Source organism: Monodelphis domestica, chromosome 1 (assembly GCF_027887165.1).
Source record: "Monodelphis domestica isolate mMonDom1 chromosome 1, mMonDom1.pri, whole genome shotgun sequence".
NCBI lineage: Eukaryota > Metazoa > Chordata > Mammalia > Didelphimorphia > Didelphidae > Monodelphis > Monodelphis domestica.
Genome location: NC_077227.1, coordinates 466,972,926 through 466,999,973, shown reverse-complemented (window position 1 = coordinate 466,999,973; position 27,048 = coordinate 466,972,926). Strand labels below are relative to the sequence as shown.

At 37.0% G+C, this 27,048-nt stretch overlaps 1 protein-coding gene across 4 annotated transcripts in view; it reads left to right on the top strand.

Moving 5' to 3' along the window:
- Window positions 1-27,048, top strand: part of AK8 (adenylate kinase 8) — a 175,311-nt gene that overhangs the window by 69,667 nt on the left and 78,596 nt on the right. For 3 of the 4 annotated variants that reach the window (XM_003339637.4, XM_056812628.1, XM_056812629.1), the window contains 5 exons: window positions 4,027-4,108; window positions 4,229-4,300; window positions 7,426-7,626; window positions 14,726-14,857; window positions 18,492-18,581. In XM_003339637.4, coding sequence (XP_003339685.2) covers window positions 4,027-4,108; window positions 4,229-4,300; window positions 7,426-7,626; window positions 14,726-14,857; window positions 18,492-18,581 — 577 coding nt within the window. Of the gene's footprint in view, window positions 1-4,026; window positions 4,109-4,228; window positions 4,301-6,741; window positions 6,885-7,425; window positions 7,627-14,725; window positions 14,858-18,491; window positions 18,582-27,048 lie in introns of those variants that run through there. The other variant, XM_056812630.1, reaches the window with a different exon arrangement.

Genomic DNA, 27,048 nt, shown 5'->3' with positions numbered 1-27,048 from the left:
AACATTTAAAGTCATGACATAGATCTAGGGTGCATTAGGGAAGAGACTGGATCTTTGCTATCTCCTCCAGAGACATTAGTGATTCATTCAGTGAAGGTCCCTCAGGAAAGTAGATACCCTTCAAGAAGCTTTTGCCTTCTTGGAGCACTATACTTCTTGGTGGAAGAATCCATTGAAGAGTTCACCAAAATGTCAGTGTTGTCCCCATGGCAACCCAAATTCAGTTCCTTCCAAAAGGAAATATTCTAATGTACTCTTTTGAATTCTTTAGATATCTTATATTTTTTTTAATATATTGGTTTATGGACTCTTGTGACTCCTTTGTATATTCTGTATTTTCTGTAGTGTGAAATAAAGTTTTTCCTATATTTAGATACATTTGCTACCTTGTATGCTTGTATGCTTGTATGGGATCTAAGAATGACCCCTATTACCTACATTTGTGAAGACCTAAATTTGAGTTATGTTTGGAGATTTTCCCAGAGTAAAAATCAGGTAGAGGGAAATAAATGACAAGAGATAACCCTTTGGAGGAGGCCTAATGGATGAGACCAATTCATATTCCATTGTGAATTTGGTCATGGGGAGCCTTGAAGGTTCAACAATGTTTTGAAAGTACATTCTCATGCACTTCACTTCCCTGCTAAATCCTATTCTGTTTCTGCCACTTCTCTTGCATCTACTTCTTTTTTCCTACATGGCTGTCACTCTACTTCATGCCCTTGTCTGGGTTGTTGAAATTCCTAATTAGACTTTTGGCTCCCAGTCTCTCTCCTCTCCAATACCTCCTCCTGTACTGCAATCAAAATTCTTAAAGCACAGGTTTGATCAAGTCCACCCCTCCTCAAAAATGACCCTGCAGACCATCACACACTAATACTGTCCATGAGATTTTCTTGGCAAAGATAACTAGACTGGTTTACCATTTCCTTTTCTAGTGATAAAGGCAAACAGAGGTTAAGTAGCTTGCCCAGGGTCACACAGTAAGTTATCTGAGGTCACATTTGAACTCAGGTCTTACTGACTCTAGGACAGGTGCTCTATTTAGAGAAGGAAATGGCAAACCACTCCAGTTATCTTTGCCAAGAAAATCCCCCGAACAGTCTTGGTCTACAGGATCATGAAAAGTTGGATATAATTGAATGACTATACCCAAAAAAGTAGCAATAGGACCAGTATTCCTTTCAGAAGTCTACAACAGGCAAACAAATTTTAAAAAACCAAAACCCTATCATAATGAGCTCTGGGGCTAGGGACACTCAAGACACAAATGTAAAAGATAATGACTTCAAAAGATCTGAAAGTATTACTTCAGAGGAAAAAATATAGCTTTGGCACAAAGCCAATTAGAATTCTTGGAGGAGATGGAGTAAGAGTTTTAAAAAGTATTCAAAAAATTTTTTTATAAATGAAATGAGAGTGTTTGAGGAAAAAAATTGGAAAGAAAATGAGAGCTAAAGAAGGAAGAAATGGAAAGGGAAATCATAATGTTGGTATAAGAAGTACAAAACCTTGCCCAAACAGTAAACTGCTTTAAAATGAGAATGGATCAAATAGAAGCCAATGACTTCATGAGGCAACAAAACAAATATTACAGTAAAAAAAACCTGAAAAAAATTGAAAGCAATCTTATAGGGGAAAAATGATGTGGAAGACATTGGAGCAAAAAATTTAAGAATCATTAGACTATATAAATTCTATGACTAAGAAAAGATCCTAGACATTCTATTTCAAGAAATTTTGAAAGAAAATTACTGAGAACTAGAGGGCAAAATAGAACTAGAAAAAAAATGTACTGGCTATCTCTGAAAAGGAACTGCAATTTGAAACATAATAACCCCTAACATTGTAGTCAAAATCCAAAGCATTCCAGGTCAAAGGAAAATTACTACAAAAAGCCCCAGAATGAAAGAATTGAAGTACTGAAGGATTACAGTCAGAATCACACTTGATTTAGTGGCCATCACCATAAAGCAGTGGAGAAGTTAGAATGTGATATTATAGAAAACAAAGGATTTGGGCTGATGACTGAGACTAGCTTAACCAGCAAAACAGAGTAACATACAACAAAAAAATGGATTTTTAATGAAATAGAGGACTTCCAAGGAATTCTAATGAAAATATCAGATATTTAGAGAAACTATAGTTCAGACACAAGAATGAAGGACAGCATTGAAAGGTAAACATAAATAAATAATGATAAAGGACTAAATAAGAATAAAAATAGTACATGTGTCCTTTATGAGCAATATAATCATTAGAGTTCATAGAGGGGGTCTAATATTTATTCATAATCTTAAGAGAAAATGGGAAAAGAGAAGAGAGATGTTGAGAGTTGGGGATGGAGAAGGAAAAGGAAAGTTAGGGAAAATAATATCATGTGATCAGTGTACACAAATAGATATTTTTACCAGCAGGAGGAAGAAGAGGGAAGCAGTTGATACTCAAACCCCACTTCCATCTGAACTGTCCAAAACAAGAAAGAATATACACACACATTTGGGCACAGAAATATATTTAATTTAATTTGGAAATAGGAGGGAATAAGAGAAGCAAAGAATAGGAATTAGAGAGTAGATTAAGGGACTAATTAGTTCTAAAACAAAACTAATTATTTTTCTGTAAACCCTTATCTTAGGATCAATACTGTGTTGTTATAAGGCAGAAGAGTGGTAAAGGCTAGGCAATGGGGGTTAAGTGACTTGCCAGGGTCATACAGCTAGGAAGTGTCTGAGGCCATATTTGAACCCAGGACCTCCCATCGCTAAGCCTGGCTCTCAATCCACTGAGCCACCCAGGTGCCCCCTAAACAAAACTAATTCTAAGGATGTGTAAGAAATACTTATATCTCTTTTTGAGGTAGCAAAAATGGGAATCTGGGAGGGGGCCCATGAATTGAGAAATAGATGAACAGTTATGTTATATCAATGTGATGGCATGCCATAATTCTGAATTCTTATCACTGTAATGACTAACCAGGATTCCAGTAAAGTAATAATGAAACAAGCTACTCACCACCTAATAGGTCTCAGAATGTAGAATGAGACAAATATTTTTTAGGATATGACCAATATGTAAATGTGTTCTGACTATACATGTCTATAGTTTTGTTTTTCCTGTGTTCTCAATGGAGATTAGGGAATTAGGGTAGGAGAGTAAAAATTTTAATCTTGACTGATTAAAAAAAATAGTCAATACCAGTGCGGTATTCAGATGGTCTACCTCCTTTTCCTCTTTTGATGCATGGCTAGCCCACATGTTTCACCTGTTCTCAAAACTGTGGGTTTTTTTTACAGTATGTGTACACAAATCATTGTTGACAGCCTGTTGTAATCTACATATACCCATCATGTACTTTTCCATTGCTATTGAAATAAATTTCTGAATAGCAATAACAACTTGGACAGGGAGCAGCTTGAAATGGAAAATCCATGCTGAAGAGTTAAAAATGAAGTTATTTAACTTCAGAATGAAGATGAGTTCATGGAAACTAATCTATGATTAAATTAGAAATTCTATTATTAAATATATGTTCACAGAGCACAATTTTTTCACATATTTGCCCTTCATATGGCCAAAGGAAGCCAGAAGGTTGTCAGTGATCTCAGAAATATAAATAATGTTGGTAGCACAGGTAGCATAATTCAGGATTAAGAACATACTTTGAGAAAGAAAAATTACTTTTGTAAAGTTAGCAGGGGGTTAGTCAGAGTACCCTTTACCAATCAAGTTCCCCTAATTCAATTATAGGGAAGTTCTATGATATAAGGGGAAGGAGATCACCAACCTTTTTAGCAGGAAAAGGAGAGTAGAAAAAGGCAAAAGAATGGAGGGAGACATACATATGAGAGAACTAGAAAAGAATGAAGAGTAAAAGGCAGTGATAGAAGACTGGTTGTGGTGGCTACAGTGGGATGGTTTTGTGCTCTGTAGTTACATTTGTGCCTTAGGGTTTTATTCATTTCTATATTAAGGGTTCAGATTGTTCTCATTTCAAAAAGTATCTTTCCTGATTTTTCTGACTAGGGCTGGATTTTGGATGGCCTTCCCGAAACTCGAGAACAAGCACTGAGGTTTCAGACTTCTGGAATCTGTCCCAGGCATGTCAGTAAGTAGATTCAGTCTCAGGCTCACACAACATTCACATTGCTCCAATACAGAAACAAAATTATAAGTTGGTATTTTTCACCTATTTTGTTTTAAAACTTTTTTCCTTTTCTCTTTCTAGTTGTGCTGAATGCTCCAGACACTGTTCTTATTGAGAGAAATCTGGGGAAAAGGATTGATCCTTTCAATGGAGGTAATGCTATTGTGAGCCCCTTGAGGGCAGAGACTGTCTTTTGCCTCTTTTTGTATTCCTATCTCATAGCACATAGTAGGTGCTTAATAATTGCTGGCTGACTGACTGACTTATTCCTGCAAATGGGTCTTCTCTAATGGATAATTTAAAAAATAGGATAGCAGACAAGAATCAGACCAAGATGATAGAATCAATTGTGTAAGGAAACCATACTGTGTTATGGTGACCCTTTCTTACTTTGCCCCTATTTTGTTCTGAGATGCATAAATCCACACTCATAAAATATGAAACAAGTCTAATTAAACATTTCCCAAACTTACTTGCCAAATCAATTAAATGAATATTTATTAAGCTATGGTTTTTGGTACTGGTGCACAAAGGTCAGATGAAATCATCTTTGCTCTTAAATGGCTTACATTCTACTAGGAGAACTTATCTTCAGTCATTTCAGTTGTGTCATATTCTTCATGACTCTATTTGGGGTTTTCTTTTTTTCATTTTAGTGTATTAAAATTTCTTCCATGGTTACATAATTCTTGTTGCCTCCTTCCCTTCTTCCCTCTCCCCTCTTAGAGTTGACTAGCAATTTCACTGGGTTATACATGTTATCACTCAAAACTTCTTTCCATATTATTCATTTTTGTAATAAAGTAATCTTTTAAAACCAAAACTCATTTGGGCTTTTCTTGGAAAATATTACTGGAGTGGTTTGCCATTTCCTTCTCCAGTTCACTTGGCAGATGAGATAAATAGGGTCAAGTGACTTGTCTAGGGTCACACAAGTAGAGCCCGAGGCCAGATTTGAACTCAAGAAGTTGAGTCTTCCTTACTCCAGTACTGGCACTCTATCCACTATGAACACAGATAAGTATAACACACACACACACAGTTGAGGAGGGAAAGAACATTAACAATGTTGGAGATGAAAGCTTAGCAGATGTAGTATTGAATCTTGGGAACACTTAGTCATCCAAATTGGCCTTGAAACATTTTTGGATTGAAACATATTGATAGAACTCATAGACACCAATATGAAGAGTCCTGGGCATGTGGAGTCTCTTTGGAGATTAGGAATGATTAGAGAAATTTTAGATTGAAATTGAGAAGATTAAGTTTATTTTTATGCCCAAAATTTTTGACTTGTAGCATTTTTAATACATACATAATTTACTCTGATATTTTAGAGGGTAACATATTTCAAGTATTAATTTTTTGTCATAGATTTCTCATCTAACACAATTTGGAGCATACTGGTCTAGTCCAATTTCTTTTTTAATTTATATTTATTTTATATTTAATTATAAAATGAATGAACATTATTTATTTCTCCTTTTAGGAGAAAAGTGGGAATCATATATGTTAAGAGCCTTGCCCAAGGCCTTTAACAGCTAGATAAGGGGGTTTGGAGAGTACTTTCTTTCCTCAACCCAAGCAGGTGCCAACAAGTGCCCTTTCCTCCACATTCTTCTATCAATCCTTCATTCTTTCTCTTGCCTCATGGCTAATCATGATCATGCTCTCCTCACCCTATGAAAAGGAACTCCAATTCCCCATTTTACTCAGACCCTTTGACCCTCTCCTCTTTTTCTTTTTAAAAATCTTTAATCTTAGAATCAGTTCTAGGGCAAAAGAGTGTTAAGAGGTAGGTAATGGGGGTTAAATGATTTGCCCAGGATCTCATAGCTAAGAAATATCTGAGTGCAAATTTGAACACAGGATCCCCTATCCCCATACCTGGCTCTCTATCCAGTGAGTCACCTCTCCCTCCTCACCCAGCTTTCTAATGATGGCTGACTAGATCCTTCTAGGTACCCCCATCTCCCCTACAGAGTGGGAGTGGCTTATTTTTGATGAGCAGAAAGCCCCCAATTAAAATTCTTCTGAAAAGATGGAGGACCTTCAGACCTTACCATCTGTCCTTCCTCTAAATCCTTCAGGCCCCTGAGCCCTATTATCTATCCTAGTGCTGAACACTTAGGCCTTCTAGAACTTTTCATCCTCCTTACAATTGCACATTCCTGTGAGCATTGTTCCTTCCTCCTCCCCAGTTCCCAGGAAAGTGTGAGGTTCTCAAGAACCAGGAAGTTGCTTTTTCTTTTTGTGTTTCCTGATCTTAGCCTAGCAGCTGGCATATTGCAAGCACTTAAATGATTCTTCATTCATTCAGGATTAAGTCTGTCTCAGGCCCAGGACTTCATCCATCCATCCACTCCAACATTTTGATTTTACATAAAATAGAGCAGAAAGGTGAGAACTTCCTTTCTCTGTGGCCTCAGGGCCCTAATATAAAGCAGGGGCAGGAGTAGGAGACTCATGGTAACTGCATAAACATCATGGAATCCAGGGAAACAATGTGTTAGTGATGTGACATTGTGACTTCAGGGGCGTGGTTTTCTGTCTGTGGGCTATTGTTGGGATAGTCACCTGCACGTCTTACCTCAGTGAATGGGGCAGGGGAATACAGGAAGTTGTTCATTGTATCTGAGCTTCTTACATCTTTTCAGAGAGGGAACCTACTAGAGACAAAGGGAAATAGCTTTCCACTCCCCCCCCCCCCAACCTGGAGAGCCAATGTCTGAGAGAGGTAAGGAACAGTGGCATGGGTAACCCAAAGTGGGAAATAATTCCCAAAATCATTTCTATTTGGATTGGGAATATGTTATAACAATTTGCTTTGTCATCAGTAGACACTTTCTTAATTAGGTTTTGTGTATAATGAAGTTCTCTACTAGTCTTCATTCAGGAGTAACTTTGACTTCTGGCTCTCTTTCAAATAAGACTGTGTTTTCTTCAGTGGTAACCTATGATTATTTATCTCATTCAAATATACTGAGGCAGAGAAAAATTGAATTCTTGCTCAATCTAATGAAATCCAAGGGAAGACCTGGGGGATTGAACTAAGAACTTGACCATCCCCTCCCATATTTGTTGAATGAATGTTGGATCGTAATCAAACGAATAGAGATGGAAGATTTCTAAGCCTTATATTAGCAAAAGTTTAGGTTCAATATAGAAAGTGTAGGCAGATGGTTTATCTGGTCTTCAATGATCATTGCTTTGATGATTTAGAGCAATTGCTTTGTGAAAACCTTTTGTTCTAATAGATTTCCATTCTTATTTTCCAGAGGTTTATCACACCACATTTGACTGGCCTAAGGAACCTGATGTGCAGAACCGGCTGCTGGCACCATTAGGCATTTCTGAGGAAGAAACAGCCAAGAGGCTAATAGAGTATCACAGGAACATTAATAGAATTCTCCCCTCTTATCCTAAAATTTTGAAGGTCATTAGTTCTGACCAGCCTTGTGTGGATGTCTTTTACCAAGGTAAATATAAACTCATAGCATCATTTGAAATATTCCATCAAATCTGACACTTTCTGGCTGTGTGACCCTAGGCAAGTCACTTAACCCCCATTGCCTAGCCCTTACCATTCTTCTGCCTTAGAATCAATATGGAAGATAAGGGTTTTTTAAAAAATATTCCAGAGCTGTTCAAGATGACCCTCAAAATATAGTAACATCTTATTTATCCAGTGTCTTTATAACTATAGCTTTGAAAGTTTATGCTCTATGCACATTCATCTCATCTGATCCTTAAAACAGCCCTATAGGGGAGGCATTAGTACTATACAGACATTATCTTCTCAATTGTGTGGATGAAGAAATTGTGATTCAGAGACCCTGGATGACTGATCCATTGTCACACAGCTAGCAGAGGCCAAAAGAGGCCAAAATTTTTGAGACTGGGACTCTTGTGACTTCATTTCCAGGGATTGCTTCATCACTATTCAGAGCTCATAAAAGACCTGAGAAAGAAGAAAGCAAAAAGTCAACATCTCTTAGCAGCTTACATTGCTTCTAGAGGCATCTCTAGAGATTTGTGATTTGTCAGGATGGATGTATCCTCACTCCACTGACATTGATCACAATCCTATTGGGCCTTGGTAGACAGTTTATGAGTTTCTTGGGCCAAAAAAAATTGCCTCATAGACTATCTTCCTGTAATAAACTTCTGTGTACCATTGGGATGAGCCCTCAGAAAGTAGACAGCCCATTGAGAGGGTCCTTACTTAGAAGCCTTTCTACCATGTGACCCTGGGCAAGTCACTTAACCCTTACCATTCTTCTACTTGGACCTAATATACATTATTGATTCTAAGAGAAGCTAAGGGTTAAAAAAAAAAAGTGTCTATCCTCTATAGTGGGGTTGGCAAACCTTTCCTCAGTTCGAGTGCCCAGAGGGCAAATTCAAGCTGTCTCTGAGTCCCCACACCCACAAAGAGTGCTGAGGGAGAAAATGCTTGCTTTAGGTGGCTGGACAGAGGGTGAGACATACAGAAAATGTCCTCTGGCGTTGGGAAGGGGGAGAATGGAGCAGCTCCCCCTAATGCTGGCTCTGCAGGTGTGCCATGGCTTTGCCAACACTGCTCTATAGGATACACCAAAAAGATTAGGCTCAGCTAACATAGTCTTTTTTAACAAAAAATATATTTACTATGATAAAACACTAGATAAAAAAAAAGGTTTCACAAAATCCAAAAAACTAGTTCACTTTTCTCAAAGAAAAGTTGTTAGGCCCTGAGTTGGAGCTGTTTCCTTTTATTTTACACGCAATTCTTTTTTTTTTAACCCTTTCTGTCTTCTGTCTTAGTAACAACTCTAAAACAGAAGGGCAAAGGTTAGAGGAAAGGACCTCCTTGTACAAAAGTATTTATAGCAGTTCATTTTGTGGTAGCAAAGAATTAGAAATTGAGAGGATGTCCATCAAATGGGGAATAGCTGAACAAATTGTGGTACATGTTGATGAAGGAATACTCTTGTGCCAATAAGGAATGATGAATAGGATGATTTTAGAAAGAACTAGGAAAGACCTACATGAACTGATGCAGAGTGAAGTAAGCAGAACCAGGAGAATATTGTACATAGAAATAACCATATTGTAGAATGTTCAACTGTGAAAGACTCAGCTACTCTCAACATTATAGTGATAGAGGACAATTCTGAGGGATAAAGAATGCTGTCCATATCCAGAGAAAGAACTGTTAGAGTCAGAATGCAGCTCAAAGCATGATATTTTTCACTCTAGTTTATTTGTGTTTTTATTTTAGGGTTTTAGTTTTCTTTGAGTATACTCTTACAACAATGACCAATATGGAAATATGTTTTGCATGATAATACATGCACAAACCAGATCAAATTGCTTACCATCTCCCAGAGCAGTGAAGGAGACAATCAGGATCTTATAACTTTAGAAAATATATGAGGAAAATTGTTATTACATGTCATTGGGAAAATAAAATAACTTAAAAAATAAAAGGCAAGGGCTATTGCAACAGAGGTTAAGTGACTTAAGGAAGTGCCGGAAGCCTCATTTGAACCCAGGTCTTCCTGACTCCAGGTCTGGCCCTTTTTCTACTATGCTACCTAGCTACCCTTTATGTGCAGTTTTAAGGTCTTTTAGACAAAAGCCAATTTGAAACTTCAAAATAGGAGGGAATATGAAGGGTTGCTGGAGAGGAATTATTGCATGATAGAGAGAGAAGCCCACTTTGGAGTCAAGTGCAAACTCTTGGATATTCTGGCTCTGTGACCCTGGGTAAGTCAATACTCCCAAGCAACTCTCCAGGACTATAAGTAGAACACTTCTAGATTGACACTGGAAAAGGAGGCCTCTGTCAGAGAAGCTCCCTACATCTCTGAAATACCAGATTTGAGCCAAGAAGATCAACGGGATGTCAGGAAATGGTCAAGAGGCTAATGGAGAATCATAAAAACATTAATAAGATTTTCTCATTTTATCCTAAAATTGTGATGGCTATTAGTTCTGACTAGCCTTGTGTGGATGTCTTCTACCAGGGTAAATATAAATTCATGATATCATTTGAAATATTTCAGAGTTGATCATCAAAATAAATACCCATTCAGTGTCTTTATAACAATAACTCCTGAGGCTATTGAGGCTGCTATATGCATTATATCCATCTCAGCTACTTGAGGGCAGGAACTGTCTTCTGCATTTTATTGTATCCCTAATGCTCAGCACAGTCCCTGGCAAATGTAAGGTACTTAATAAATGTTTGTTGATTGATTGGAGAGAAGGCAGACACACTAACAATAACAAAAAATGATCATGACATGCCTTATGTAAGATATACTCAATATGTACATATGACTTGAATACCAAAGGTCACATCATAATAAATGAGAGGAACAAAGAAGAAATTTCCTTTCAAATATTTGGAAAAGAGAAGAATTCATGACCAAATAGGGGAACAAAAAGGAAAAATAAGCAATTCTGACTATAAAATTTTAAAGAATATGCAAACAAAACTAAATCAGATAAAATTAGAAGGGAAACAAATTGTTGGGAAAAATTCTTTGCAGTAGGTTTTTCTGACAAAGATCTCAATTCCAAGATATATAATGAATTGCTTCAAATTTATAGGAAGTATCATTTCTCAACTGACAAATGATCCAAAGTTATGAATATGTACTTTTCAGAGGAAGAAATCCAAGTCATCAAGTCATATAAAAAATGCTCCATATCATTAAAAATTAGAGAAATATAAATTAAAGTAACTTCAGAATCCCACCTTATATCCATCATATTGTAAAAATGACAAAAGAGAAAAATGACATATGATGGAGGGGCTTCAGGAAAAAGGCCTTCTTATGTACTCCTTGTGGCTGTGAAATGACTCAGTCATTTTGAAAGCAATTTGTAACTATGCCTCCAAAAAACCCTTTGACTTTATATCCTTATAAGGTCTATTCCCTAAAGAGATCAAAGAAAGAGGAAAAGGACTAACCTGGACAAAAATACTTAAAAAAACTATTTTTTATACTGGCAAATTACTAGAAAGTAATGGGGTGGGAAATGACTAAACAAATGATGACATCTGAATGCAACAATACCATTGTGCCATAAGAATTGATGGAAGGGATAGTTTTGTAGAAACCTGGGAAAACTCAGATAAAGTGATATAGAGTGAAGTGAACAGAATCAGAAGAATTTCTACAATAACAGTAATGTAAAAAAGGAACAAATTCAAAAAATTTAAGAACTCTGATCAGTGCAAGGTCTAACCATAGTTCCAGAATTCCAGTGATTATATGTGCCACCAAGCTACTGGCAAGGAGATGTGAAATAAAACATAACATTTTTGGATGGGACCAACATGGGAAGTGTTACATAACTTTAATTTTTTTTCTTTTTTTTCCCAATGAGGGATAGGAGAAGAAGAGAAAATACAGACTTGTTAATTAAAAAAATTTTTTTAAAAAGAAACTATAGGGCATGGTTAGGTGGCTCAGTGGATTGAGATCAATGCCTAGGAGACGACCTAGGGTTTTGGAGATCTTGGGTTCATATTTGACCTCAGACACTTCCAATCCCCATTATTTAGCTCTTACCATTCTTCCACCTTGGAACCAACACACAGTGTTGATTCTAAGACAGAACATAAGGGTTTTCAAAAAATAAAAATAAATAATAGTGAAGGAGTAGACCAGAAAAACTATAAAAAGTAGACTCAACATCTCAAAAAATTTGAGGTGATTTAATTTGGGAGCAAGGAGCTTTGTTCACTTTAATAGGTCCCTGAGCAATATCTCTGTATCTACAGTGTAGGTAGTTCAATAATTGCTGTCATTAATGATTATTAATGTCATCCATATCATATAATGTTATTATAAATTATAGGGGAAAAGTAAGATTATGTTCAATAATCTTATTTAAATATTCAAGAAAGAATGTATTATGTTTTAGAAAGATTTCCATCTCAAAGGATTAACACTTAAAATTCATATTACTTGTTTCCTAAAGGTACTGGATACCTGAGGAGTGTCTGTATGTAATCTGTCAACACAGACAGAGCAAAACAGAAAACTGAGGCAATTATCTGAATATACCTCTTGAAGAAAAGGACATTTAGGTTTTGAGGGATTGAATTATCCAGGTCAGACACCCATAAGCAATAACCCTTGATCCTGTTACCCATGTAGACATAGCCTTGCTAGCCATCTTTGGGGCAACTCATTGAAGAAGAGCTACTATATGAGGGAGTGGGGTGAGTAAGCTGACTTTGTATGGAGGAGTTTTCTGAAGGTTGATTTTTACTTAAGCAATAACTGAGGTATAATCCTGTATTCTGAAATTGAAGAAGAAAAAACACCCAGGAGTTGAAAGTCCAGAGAATACTACTCTTTAAAAAATCCCAGTCTTGTGATTACTTATAATTTTCTAGTTATTTTGCATCACAAAAGGATCTTTAATAATGAGCACTGTACTTTTAAGATAAACAGCCAAGAAGTTATATTGTGCCACGATTCTGAATTTATACATTAATTACTTCCAAATTACTTAATTAAATTTAAAAGTTCATATGATTGTTCATAAAGAATTCATGCTTCAAATTGTAAATAAAAATGTGAATGTCTGAATATTAATTATTATTAATGAATAATGTAGAGAGATAAATTGAAAATTGGAATAAAAAATAATCTCTAGTTTGTTTTTCCCCCTCCTCTTTGCAGTGCATCAACCAGGCAGATATTTTAAAAAGAATAATTAGATGTTGAGATTGTCTGGGGGATCATTATTTCTAATTAACTTAGTTATTTACTGTAAATTAAGCACCATTTGTAAGCAGCCTGCTTTGCCTGTAGTGTGTATGCTTTTAGGCATTTTGGTTTGTAAAAGGGATTGAAGTTAAAGAATCTTCTTTGGCAAGCTTTTCCTTATTAGAGGAGTGACAGCAGGCAGTGAAGAGTGTCAGTTCTACTCTGTCTCTGAGGTTTCTAGCTATGTGACCCTGACAATTCACAGCATGTCTCTGGGCCTCAGTTTACCCATCAATAGGGTTTACCCTTTAAGGTTTTTCGAGATTTCCTCCAACTCTGCCATGCTATGATTTAAGGTTCCTTCCAGCTCTAATGATTTATGTTCTAACATCCTATGGACTAGAGTCTCAGCTAGTTATTGCGTTCTAACATTCCTTATCCCTAGACTCTTCCAGATGCATTATTCTGTATTTTAACAATCTATGGTTGAAAGTCTCTTCCATTTCGAATGTTTTATGTTCTGACTTTATTCTGTGGTAACGTTCTGAGAGCTCAGTTTCAGGCTGAGTCCCCATCCAGGTTCTGTGGGCCTGTGAAGACCGTCAACTATGAAATACCCACCATTTCAATATTAGGTAACAGTCCCTCCCTTTTGAAGTGCCCTATTTCCTGAAATCAGGGGCATCTGCACCTCCTCCTTATAGTCCTTTACCAGGGGAGAATCCAGAAATTCCATTTAGAAGGGTCATGGAAAGAAGCTTTTCTGGGACCAGACTCTTATTCTTATACACAGTCTTGCAATCTGATTGCCTTTCCAGACCTCAAAGCCAAAGTTCCCTCCGAAGGCCTGGCTAGGAGAGAGGCTTCCGGTTTCAACAGGGGGGGCTGCAAGCTTTTAAAATGTCTGCTGTTAGATCTCCAAAGGGTCTGCCTTCTCATTGGGCCCATGAGCCTGGCTCTCTTCCTCGGGTTCTCATCCCTCTGGTCTCTGGTGGTCCGTTGTTTTCTCTCATGACTCCCCGGCCCCTGAAGCACGCTGCTGTGTTAGTCACCTCATTTCCAGGAGTACCTCACCTCCGTGTTTCCATTTCTCTTTGTTCATCAAATGCCATGCACACCCTAGTCAGTCCTGTGGAGCTAAACCCCACCTTCTCCCTGACCTATTTGATCATCGTCTCTTTGGGGACCTGCAGCAAAGTTTGTGTCACTGGAGTGCAGCTGTACGGATTATTCTTCACAAATCCTGCCGTCCTTTAGAAGTTCCCAGGAGATAGGCCCTCGGACTAATAAATTTATTAGAACCCTCCATCTAATACTAGGCATGATCAGTAGAAATCAAAAGCAGTCTGACAAGACAGAACAAAATCAGTCTGGGGGCTTCCTACCACCCACTCCTTTTCAGGCTAATGATAAGAATTAATAATAATAACAACAATAACAATAATGTATGAGGAAGTTCACAATCCTGTTTGATTTTTGAGTAATCACCGTGTGATGTTATTCATGTACAGCCTGCATACCAATAACAAGTATTTTGAACATGGGGGAAAGAATAGCCCATGGAAGCCACTGTATTTTATAGAGATTGTCGGGCAGTGCTCAGGTGCGTCTGTGGCTTCTCCTGAAATTAATTGCTCCCTTCCTCACCCCTCTGCCTTTCCTAAGTCCTTCCATGGAGGGCAGCGTCCCTGAAATATAATTACTTTCCCCTGCTGCTCTGGTGGCTACTCAGCAGAGAGACAGAGCTTCCATGGTGTTACAAAAGAAAGGAATAATTGTTTCCATTAAGCAAAGGTGTGGGAAGTTGGTTTCTTTTTATTTGGGACCTTGAATTTATTATCCCTATATCCTTTCTCTCCAGCTCTGACCTATGTCCAAAGCCAACATCGATCGAATGCTCCTTTCACTCCAAAGATTTTGCTTTGTGGACCCACAGGCAGTGGGAAAAGTCTACAGGCAGCTCTCCTTGCTCAGAAATATGGCATTATCAATGGTAAGTTCCCAGCAAATATGTCCCATTCATTGCCTTTCTTTTTTTTTCCAAGAGGGGAACATGTTTCTTTTTTCTTTCCTGCTCCTTGTTCATAAATTTTTTTCAGTTAGTCTATCACTCCAGAATAACTTTTTCCTCTGAAAAGATATTGCTATAAAAATATCAACCAAATAAAACCATATATCCAGGTCCAGATCAGTTAGAACATTTTTCAAGTCATCATTTTAATGCCCTTTTGAGTGGCAGTTTGTTTGTTTGTGTGTGTGTGTGTGTGTGTTATACACTAGAGATGCCCTCACACTTTGAATTCTCCATCGAAACTGTGGACCTTGCATAATGTGGGCTCACTTTTTATTTACTTATTTCTGGTGTCATGCAACAACCTCAGCCCAGGGTGGTGTTTACAGGCCAACAATTTTTGAACTGGATGGAGACTTTTTGCTGTATACCATTTCAATAAATATTTCACCAGAAGGAGAGAAGATATTGAAATGAGCTCTCCCGGCCTTTCACAGGGTGGTCCCAGGTGGCATTAGATGCCAGCATGTGTTAAAAAGCATAAAGGATTTGAAAGTCAGAGGAAATAGCACCAGACAGGGCAGTGTAGTTGGTGAGAGTTAAAGGCCCTGCCTCAAACTCTTTGCAATGCTGAAGCAACCTCCATTTTATTTTTAAAGAAAATAGGTAAAGTTACACCCTGTCTCCCCTACCCCACTTTCAACTATTGGAAGTTTCTAGTGGATCTTTCAGTTAATAAAACATTTAAACACTCAGTTTCTTTTGCTTTACACACCAAAGTTATTGAGAATAACCCAGGTTAATGTCTCTGTTTTTACATGTATAAAATGAATGACTGATCAGTTATCCATTATATTTGATTAGTAAATGTACATATTCTGGCCAAAATTTTGGCTTTTTCTTTTTACAGTAATAGGTTGTTGGTTTGTATAAGCTAGATTTGTCTAGATGATATTTCCTCTATTTCCTTTGCTTATATAATCAGCCTTGTAAGATTTTTTTATTACTAATCTCCTAGTTGTAATTAATAGTATATTGACACTTTGTCACAAATGAATAGGAAATGCAGTTTTCCTTGGTTTAAAGATGCTTTTGTAATCTGTATGTATTATTATGCCTGCACCTGTGCAGAGTTATTATAGCAAATACATTAACAACAGAATGAAGATCTGATAAACAAAACACAAATCGTGCTAGATTTTTAAAAATGTGTAGATTAATGAAATGTTAGTTTATCCTTAAGTAATTATCACTCTGCTTTATTTTTTCCTAATGCTGTATATTTCTTTCAGTAATGTTTTTATTTAAATTCTTTCCCCATAAACTAACTGCATAGAAATAAACTTAACTGGTGAGATGTTTCTAAAAAAGAAGCTAAAAATGACCAATTGTAAATTTTCCTTTTCATGTTGTTATTTCTTGAGAATGTGTAAGAATGGAAGTCTTTTTGTTATCTTGGACAATTAAAGACTTGCATTTAAAATATTTGATAATCTACAGAGCTGTCCTCAATCAACTTAAGACAACTTAAGTAAATACAGTTCAGTTCAGCTAGCTAAGATTTGGGTTGGTAAACTAGGGCCTTTTCAGAATTTCTATGCTGAGACACAAAATTGACACAGCAAGTTAAGCGGATTGTGAGTGTGTGTATATGTGTGTGTGTGTGTGTGTGTGTATGTGTGAGTGAGTGTGTGTGTGTGTGCCTGAAGTGGCGAAAGCTTTGTCTTCTGTGCCAGTCCCTTTGTCTTCTGTGCCATTCCCTGACTTTTCTCCTGACATATACATATTAGCTACCAAATCACAAAAAATTTCCTTAAAATCTAAGGAAATTGGGGGCAGCTAGGTAGGGTAGCTCAATGGATTGAGAGCCAGGCCTAGAGACAGGTCATCCTGGGGTTCCAATCTGTGTGGCTCTGGGCAAGTCACTTAAGTCCCATTGTCTAGCCTTACTGTTCTGCCTTGGAACCATTATACAAATGTGTTTGTAAAATAGAAGATAAGGGTTAAAACAGACTTCTAGTTCATCTAGATGTATTGAGTGACTTCTGGCTTTTAGAACATCAGATGAGAAGTGGGTAGATGGAGAAGATAACAGCTCAGAAGTCTTCTTTAGACACTGCTTCTAAAATTCGAATATTTTTATGTGGTTAATATTGTTATCTTGTGGGTACTGGGTACAAGTACAAGACATAAAACAAAAGGATTTGAAACTGAAACACGAAGGGCATCGTCTTAGGAGAGAGAGTGGACCTGAGCTGAAAACGAGTCCTTTTTCTAGCATCTTGCCTGATGTTGCTGTAAAAATTGCAGCTATGAACTTGTATCCCGATTATAAAAAGCCACAGAAGCACAGGCTTCTAAAGTTGTAAGGGACCTGGGAGATCGTCTATATCCAAACTCTTCATTTGAAGACGAGAAAGATGAGTTGTGAAGCTTACCCAACTTCATAACAGTCAGTGGTGGAGCCCAAGTCTCTGAACCTTGATACTCATCCAACTCTATCCCGAGCCTTCTTTTATAAGTGATTTGGCCTCTTTCTCTTCTTTGTTATATATCTTTTCTTGTTTTTTTTTCCTTCCACACTTCTAGAGTTTCCGTGATGAAATAAGATCCTGAAATATATTTTTCGTTAATATTAATTAAGTTAATTAATATTAAGAAATATTAATCAATTAAGTTAATAAATATTAATAATTAATAAGTGTTAATAATTAATAAGTGTTAATTGATACTTAATAAATGATAATTAGTTAAGTATGTTTTTGTAATGCATTTACTTTGGACAGAATAATTTGTTATTTATAATTACATATTCATGATGAAGAAAATAACAGGTAACTAATTTTGTTGGTAAAGTAGTCCTCAGTCTTTTTGCATGTAATTTCATGAGTACTATCTGCTTCAGGTTGGATTGTAAAATGCATTATTGGTAAAAGTAAGAAGATTAGACTATGTAAATAGCAACTAATGTGAAAACCGAGTAGCATGATTTAATAGCACAGTAAGCTTTGCTCCTAAAGATGATATTACATTGATAAATGTTAACAGTGTAAACATGACCACACAAGCCATATTTTGAAAATTACTTACTAGGGACCACCCTGACCCAGAAGTGATTTGCCAATGGAAAGTAGTGTCCTCAGAACCAGCAATCAATACTTCCTGGCAATCGTGGACCTATAGTTTGTACATAATAACGTAGACACAAGAATACCTGGGACCCATCTTTCAGAACTGTGCATAGTTGTTTCTGGACTAGATTTTTTTGTTGCCACTAAGTCAGAGAGTATCAATTTTGTTCAGTAAATTCTGAGTTTAAACTAGGCCCTCCCGGATTTCCAATTTTGGTGACATATCTTATTAACGTCTTTTTTCTTACCTTCCATTTTTAATATGTTCTTAGCCAAATGCATTCCTTTTCATTTCACAGCCCTTGCTACTCAACTTCTGTATGGTATTTGTTTTTGCTTGGCCATACCCTCATACAGAAAAGCCCTTTTATTTTTTGCCGTCTGCAGTAACCTTTTTCTATCATGCAGCTTTGGGGCTTATTTTTCTCTTCCTCCCATCTTATTTAAAATTTAACCTATGTCTTTCTGTTCCTCTCTTCCCTCAGTCTCCTGTGGGCACCTGCTGAAAGAAGAAGTTGCAAAAAATACGACTGTTGGAGAATCCATTCGGCCATTTTTTGAAAAGGATATGGACGGTAGGTCATGTTACCTGCTAACCACCAAAGGGTTACCAGGTTCTGGTAAGAAATAATGCAGTGTGGGAAATCTTTGATACTCTAGGTATTCACAGTGGGAAAGGATAGCCAGGTGAGTGAAAGATAGACTGTCTCATAAAAAAGATTCATTTGCTTTATTCATGAATAGTTTCTGTATGCATTTAAGTTTGATCCCCAAGAGAGGCAAATTTATGGACACTGGCAGTTTGAAATGTACAACCTGCTTGCAGTAGCGTTGATTGTTTCTAAATTATCTCATCCAGAATTTAGAACCAAAAAGGACCTGAAAGATTATTTAGGTCAACCCCCTCCTCATTTTACTCTTGAGGAAACGGAGGCTCAGAGAAGGGAAGACAATTGCCCAAAGTAGAGTGAGTTAGCACTGGCAGAGCTTGGCCTAGACCCCAGGTCTCCTAACTCTGAGTCCATTGATCTTTGTTTTGCAACACACTTAGATTGTAATGATGGAAGATAGCAATCTCTCCATTTCAAAGTGATTCAAATAAGTTTATATCCTTTTAAGAATTTGAAATTTGACTTTTGACTATCTGTTTTAGGTGGATTACATATTCACCTGCCTGAAGGTAGGGAGTAAAGAAAATTGATGACTCAAAGCCTCTCCTGATATTTATTTTAATAGACCCAGTGGCCCATGGCATTAGTTGCCCTTTCCAACTAAAGCTTCTCTAGCTAGAGACCAGGTCAGTCCTATGGCCCCTCCCTCAGAAAATAAGGCAAGTTATTCTCACATTCTTAGACTCATTCTTGATGCCCTCTAATCCCAGAATAGAACTCTAGAGGGGGCAACATTTTCAACAAAGCTTAGATTTGACTTATTTCCCCAAGAGAGACTTATAGGGAAGGGTCCATTATAAAAAGATATTTGTGAACAAATTAGATTAATCAGGTATAGGATATCTATTTAATTTTTCCACCTCAAAAGAAATATTTAAACACAACAGACTCATAACATGCACTGATAAATCCTTAAAGCATCACACAGATAGTTAAGACAGGAACAGGCATTTCACTTTCACCTTAGCTTTGAACTATCTAAAACTGCTTAAAAGATTTTTAAAATGTCTTTGTCTTCTGATAGGCCAAAGCATGGCTTTGTCTATTCTTCCCTCAGTGGACATTTTTTCTTCCAAGAAGCATTGTAGTAGCTGCAGGAAACACCTTCCACAGGGCAGCTGGCTCTAATAACAAAATCTAGAAATTCCAAAACTCCTAAAGCAACCATTGGTTTAAAAATCCCTCAAAATCATTATTTGGTCAACTGTACTCAGAGAAAGAAACACAAAGCAGAAGAGGCTGCTAAATTCTAGAGATCCAGTCTCAAGTTCATAGACAAATGCATACTATCTGGTTTCTGAGAGGACAAGAAGAAATTCTTTTCCCTCCTTTGGAGATGCCCAAAGGATACTTGTCAGAGTTCCAAGTTACACATTTAGAAGAATTGTCTCTTCCTCGGAAGTTTGCTGAATGAATAGCTCTTACTAGTCAAAGTCCCATCCTTTTCAATAGAGCCCACCTCCCTCCTCCCCCATAATGGAGGTGGGAGGGGTAGGAGAGAGGAGGCACATGGGGTCTAACTCTGGTTTTACATACCTTCTTTCAAGAAGTTCCATGGAAAGGGCCCAACTCTAGGGACAACACATGTGATACGAGGCATGCTCCCTGAAAGGAATGACCATTTGTGAAGAGTAGAATTGAATTTTCTGATAACTATGAAGCAAGAAGTTTTTAAGACACTGTGGTCTTTATTTTTTGTAACAAGAAATCTGGAGAAGACTCTTCTGGTTTTTCTATTCTTGTAGTTTGGGTAATGAAAACTAAAACTAAACATATTATGATTCAGTAGCTTTAATTATCAAAGTCTAAATTGCATAAAGGAAGATTTTGTGCTTAGTGGAAAGAAAAGCTTTTATTCCCCCCCCCCCCCAAACCTTCTATCAGTATCAATTCTAAGATAGAGAAACAATAAGGACTAGGCAATCTGGGTTAAATGATTTGTCCTAAGTCATACAGCTAGGAGATTTGAACCCAGATCCTCCTGACTCCAGGTCTGGTGCTCTATTTACCTTGCCACCTAGCTGCCCCTAAAGAAAAACTTAAACAATTAGGGTTGCCCAAAAGTGGAATGAACTGCCTGAGTAAGTTGCCATCTTAAAGAGGCAGTAAAATGATATACTGGATAAAGCTTTGGACTGTCAGAGTTGAGTTCAAATTGTGCCTCAGAATACTAGTTGTATGACCTTGGGCAAATCACCTAACCTCTCTCTGCCTCAGTTTCCTCATCCTATAAAATTAGGATAACAACATTTGCCTTCCAGGGTAGTTGGGAAGACAAAATGAGATACCTGTAAAACACTTTACAGATCTCAAATTGCTATATATTTTTTTATTAAATTAAAGCAAAAGCTAGATGACCACTTGTTAGGGATATAGAGGGATATTTTCTGTGCATTCTTTAAAATGAGCTCAGGTTAATAATCATTGTCATAGATTTTTACTAAAAGAAGTGTTTTAGGAAGATAATGTCCTCATGAAATATAACTCATAAATCTCAACCTACTAATTTTTAATAAAATGTTCCTCCTTTTTTTGGCCAATTAGAGTTAACTTAATTTGCAAATTTCTGAAAATGAGCTGTCCTTTCTGTTCTTTCAAAGAAAGGACTCTGAGTATATGTTTCTGATAATTTGTGTTTTGGGCAAATAAAGTTTTGGGTCAACTGAAAAGCTCAAAGAGTCATTCTTTGCAAGAGATTCTAGGTTTTAGAATGAGTTTCATAGAGAGAAAACTATGAAATTAAATGATGCTCTTTTTGATAAAAAACATTGGGGAAGTGTAGGGTAATGTTTTCTCGAGTCACCCTGATCATGAAAGTGGTTTATGGAACACTTTCCAAATAATTCATGGAGCCAAGGAAATAGTATGATTTCTGGTCCTTACTTTCATCTTGATTTCTCCCTTTCCAGGGATAGTCTTCATAGGATCTTCTCTCAGAAGTAGCTTTAAGCATCAACCCCAATACTTATTTTCCTTCCCACAATTTATTTGCCCATTCAACGCAGTCTCTACCTAGTATCTCTTCTCCAGGTCTTTCCTTTGTACATCACATTTCTCTTGCCTCATGTTGCATTCCTGATTCTGATGTTTATTTTGTCTAATTCCAAGATGTCCATTGCTGAACACAGGCATTGATGTTTAGTTGTTTTCTTTATTATTTCAAAATACAAACTAATTTATCATTTCTTTAGTAAGCAAGACTGAAAACTACCAAATGACATAGAAAAGTTTAGCTTTTTATGAATGATGATAAGAACTGGCCTTGAAAGTTGAAGCTACCTCTTGCTCCTTCAGGTTCAACTTCACACAGTTGCCAAAATGATCCTTATGTACACATCTCATGATGTCACTCTAGCAGTCAAAAATCCATCATGAGTGGCTTTCCACTGCCTTACAGGACAAAATACCAATTCTTTAGGTTGGCATTTAAGGCCTTTTCCAACTTACCTTTTGAGTCTCATTTCACTTTTTTTTTTTATGCCTCAGATAAACTGGATGAGATCCAGAAAGTTTTTTTTTTTTTAATTTTAAAAAATTCTTACTTTCTGTCCTAGAATCAATATTGTATATTGGTTCCAAAGAAGAAAAGCAATAAGGACTAGGCAGTAGAGATTCAAGTAGAGACTTGCCCAGGGTCACACAGCTAGGAAATGTCCTAGGCTACATTTGAACCCAAGATCTCCTGTCTCTAGACCTGGCTATCTACGGAGCCATCTAGCTATCCCTGACAAACCATCTTTATAGAGAAAAATGCTGCTGTGAACAGCTTGTAAAAGACAGTCTCAGAGCTAGATAATATGAACCCTACAACTGTGAAAAACAGTTAAATTTTACTTAAATGAGACAGCTAAGTGGTACAAGAGATGGAGCACTGGGCCTGTAGTCATTAGTCTTGAGTTCAAATTTGGTCTCAGATGCTGACCAACCATGTGACCATGGGCAAGTCTTTTAACCTCTGTCTGCCTCAGTTTCCTCCACTATTAAATGGGGATCATAATAGCAGTAGAGAGTATTATTAACGTGTTTAACACAGTGCTAGTATCTAGTAGATATTTAAATGCTCGTTCCCTTCTCTTCTACCTTCCATACTTGAATGTTACTTCATTTGTGGGTCTTTACATCCCTTAGTAGCAAATAATTTCATGTGTGTTTCATAGTCTATCTGACATTCCCTAGAAAAGAGAGATCAGCAGCCACACACCTATGTAGTTCCCAGACCCTTAGAAGGTCAGTGAAGTCAGTAGAGTGATACTTGGGATATGAGCGACTTCAACATGTATATGTGACTGCTAACATTATAGGTCTTGAACAACCTTTGGCTTTATGGTTTTTAAAAAATATTTCTTCATGGTTACATGATTCATGTTGTCTCCCTCCCCTTTTCTCTTCCCACTACAAGAGATGATAAGCAACTCCACTAGGTTTTATATGTATTTTCACTCAAAACCTATTTACATATTATTCATTTTTATAATAGAGTAATCTTTTAAAAACCAAAACCCCAAATCATATACCCACATAAACAAGTGATAAATCCTATGTTTTTCTTCTGTGTTTCTACTCCTTCAGTTCTTTCTCTAGATATGGATAGCATCCTTTCTCATATGTCCCTCTGGGTTGTCTTGGATCACTACATTGCTATTAGTAGCAAAGTCTACTATGTTTTTGATCATCCCACAATGTTTCACTTTCTGTATACAATGTTCTCCTGGTTCTGCTCATTTCACTCTGCATCAGTTTGTGTGGGTTCATGGGGTTTTTAATCATCAGTCTTAATGACTTTAGGTAACTTTTTTTTCCTTTCTCTTAAGTGTACCATTAAATTATTTTTAACCCTCCAAGGCAGAAGAGCTGTAGGGGCTAGGCAACTGTGGTTGAATGACTTGCCCAGATCATCTAGCCAGGAAGTGCCTGAGGCCATATTGAAACCCAGGACCAAACATCTCCAGACCTGACTCTATCCACTGAGCCACCTAGCTTCCCTCAGCCATTTTAAACATTAAAAAAAAAAAAATCTTTGATTTGCCTAGGGAGGAATACTGGGAAGTGATTGAAATAAACAGACAAATTATTGGGCAGAAAATAGTGTCTCTTCTGGTTGGTGTGGTGTTGACTCTGAGAGATGATCTTATAAATTACTACCTCTGGAAGGAGAAGTCAAGATAGAAGTATAAACTAAAAATTGGTTTCATGGGATTGATTATTTGTCAGCAGTTCCCTAAAATACATGCATTATCATAATAAATTCAGAAATCACCATACCTACATCTCTAATATTCCCAAAATGCATCACTTAATTTTAGTGGATATCATGAACCTCTTTGAAGAAATACTGCTAATTCAACTTCTGTTCTATGTCATGGATTCATTTGCTAGTTACTCTTCCAATAGAATTAGTCTTAGTGAAATGACTAGTTTTTTTTTTTTTAATTTCATTTAATTTTTTTTAAAAAACCCTCACCTTCTGTCTTGGAGTCAATACTGTGTATTGGCTCCAAGGCAGAAGAGTGGTAAGGGCTAGGCAATGGGGGTTAAGTGACTTGCCCAGAGTCACACAGCTGGGAAGTGTCTGAGGTCAGATTTGAACCTAGGACCTCCTGTCTCTAGGCCTGACTCTCAATTCACTGAGCCACCCAGCTGCCTTCTGAAATGACAAGTTTTAAAGTAAAATAAACATGTATGGACTCCTTTGGTTGGAGACACTAACAATCAGAGCACTGGACTTGTTACCGAGTGAACTCAGAGGCAGTCTAAGTAGGTTCTAGGTGGAGTGTTGTTAGGCCTAGAGTCAAGTAGTATGATTTTAAATCCTGCCATAAACCCACATTAGCTGTGTGTCAAGTCACTCAACCACTCTTATCCTTAGTTTTTTCATCTGTAATAAGATAAATGTAAAGTACTTTGCAAACATCAAAGTACTATATAAATGTTATCATCACCATCATCATCATATCATCATCAGAAACCTAGATGTTTAAGGTCTAGCTCTGCAAAGCTATGTGACTGTTATAACTGTACTTTAATTTTCTGGGACTCAGTTAATTTATCTTTAAAATGAAGAGGAAGAGGAGGAGGAGGAAGAAGAGAAGGAGGAGGAGGAAATTTTTTAGTCCCGGCACTCTGTGATTCCCTGAACTTTCTCCAAAGCAAATCCAGAGTAGCTCTCTCAAATTTAGATTAAGTTGGATAATTTTGTGTGTGTGTATGTGAAACATAAGGAAAGTTGACTTCCATTTCCCATAAATGTTAGTAGAAATCAGTTAATCTCAGACTTTGGTTCTATGTTTTTGTTGTGCTCTTTTTCTATGTGTTCTGTATTTTTAATATGCCCCAAACTTGTTGTTTACATCTCTACAAAATTAAAGATATGAAAACTACAACTATCATATTTCAGTTAACAGTTGCAATAAATTCTGTCATTTCACTAATTTTCTTCTCAAAGGAATAACAAAGAATGAATTTACATTAGGAAATACTAACATGATCTCATTAGTGGCCCTCAAAAAGCCTTTGAGAAAATGAAAGAGTTTTATGTGCTGAGAAGGGAGGGAGAGAGGGGATAAATATCACTTTAGCATGGAACTTTTCTGTTACCATTTAAGTCAAGAAGAAAGTTGAAAATAATCCTCAATAGAATTTAGTTTTGAAGAGAAGGTCAGACTGAAAACTGCTGACCTATTTAACCAACTACATTACTAATGTAAAGTGTTTTCTCTAGGCAACCTGAGTTGTTGACTCAGGTTGACTGATTCATTTTGACTGATTCATTCATTAATTCCATCATATTCAACATACATTTATTAAGGATCCACTATGCCCAGAGATTCTAGTTTATTGGAAAAATGGGAAAATTAAGTCATCTCATAGACCAGGCTACAGTATCCATTTCAAATTTTCTTGACATCTGTTGTTTTATAGTATCAGAATGTCAGAGCTCCAATGATGTTAGGATATAAAGTTTCGGAAGGGACCTTGGTCAACATCTGGTTCAACTCTCTTATTTTGCAGAAGAGAAGATTAAATCTGAGGTAGAGAAGTGACTTGTCCAAGACCACAGAGTAGACTTCCCTCTGTCAAGTCATTTTCCCTTTTTATCTTACATGATATCACTGAGGGTAGTCTCACATTAGGTCTAATTCTTCTCTTCTAAAAATCACAGTCATGTGGCCCCTGTTTTATCTTTCACTGTCACTGTGAGATTCATGAGGTTCCATGAGCATTGAGCTAATCCCTTCCCATCATGGATTTTTTACTTCTAGAATCCTAATAATGCTAGAACTGGAGGTGAAGCCACTATTGTTAGTGCTTTGTCCTTCCCTTGTGCCATATCTACCTGTACAAGTTGTATCTGCCAGTAGAGAGTAAACTGCTGAAGAACAAGGTCTGTTTGGTTTTAGCCTTGGTTTCCCCAGCATCTAACCCAGTGCCTCCTTTGCTCACAGTAGGTGTTTGTATGGTATGGTGAGTTCAAATCCTGATTCCTATGATTACTCCCTGTGTAACGTTGGGCAAATCACTTAAATGACCCAGGCATAGTTTTCTCACCTGTAAAATGGAGGTATTGGATAATGGGGAATGGATTGGACCCATTTGGTCTCATTCGTGTCTAAGGCTGAGTTCTCCTGGTTTCAGTAGTAAAGTTTCTTTTCCTTCCAACTGACAATGGATACTGGCTGATGAAAGTAAGGCCTTCTACTTTCTGTTATATGTTTATGTTTTAATTTTTGTTTACCAATAGTTGAGGCTGTTTCAACATATCTATTCTTCAATTTCTTCTCAAATCATTCTATACTGAGGAGCCTGGCTTTGCCTTTAGTTAGCTGAGTGACCCTGAGTAAACCACTTGACCTCTCTGGAATTGTCTAGGTGGCTCAGTGGGCAGAGTGCAGGGCCGGAAGTCAGGGAGACTTGAGTTCAAATCTGATCTTAGATACTAACAAAATAACAGCTGTGTAACCCTGGGCAAGTCACTTAACCTCTGATTGCCTTAATCCACTGGAGAAGAAAATGGCAAACCATTCTAGTATCTTTGCCAAGAAAATTCCAAGACACTGTAGGGTGAGGTTTCAAAGAGTCAGACATAGCTCAGCAACAACTAACCCTTCTCATAATAATGTTTTTAAATGAATAAAACAAAATACCAAAAGGATTACAAAAAGAAATCAATTAGATCGAAATGTGGTTATCATAGTATTAAAAAAGAAAAAAGTTCATGGACCATTGTTAAAGAACCTCGGAACTAGGGGGTTACGAAGGGCTCTTCCAGCTTTAACATTCTGTGTTCCATATTCCAGCATTCTGTGATCTATGCTCTCACATTGTCTAATTTAGTTTTTCTTTTGGCTCCAATTTGCCAATTGTTCCTCTTTTT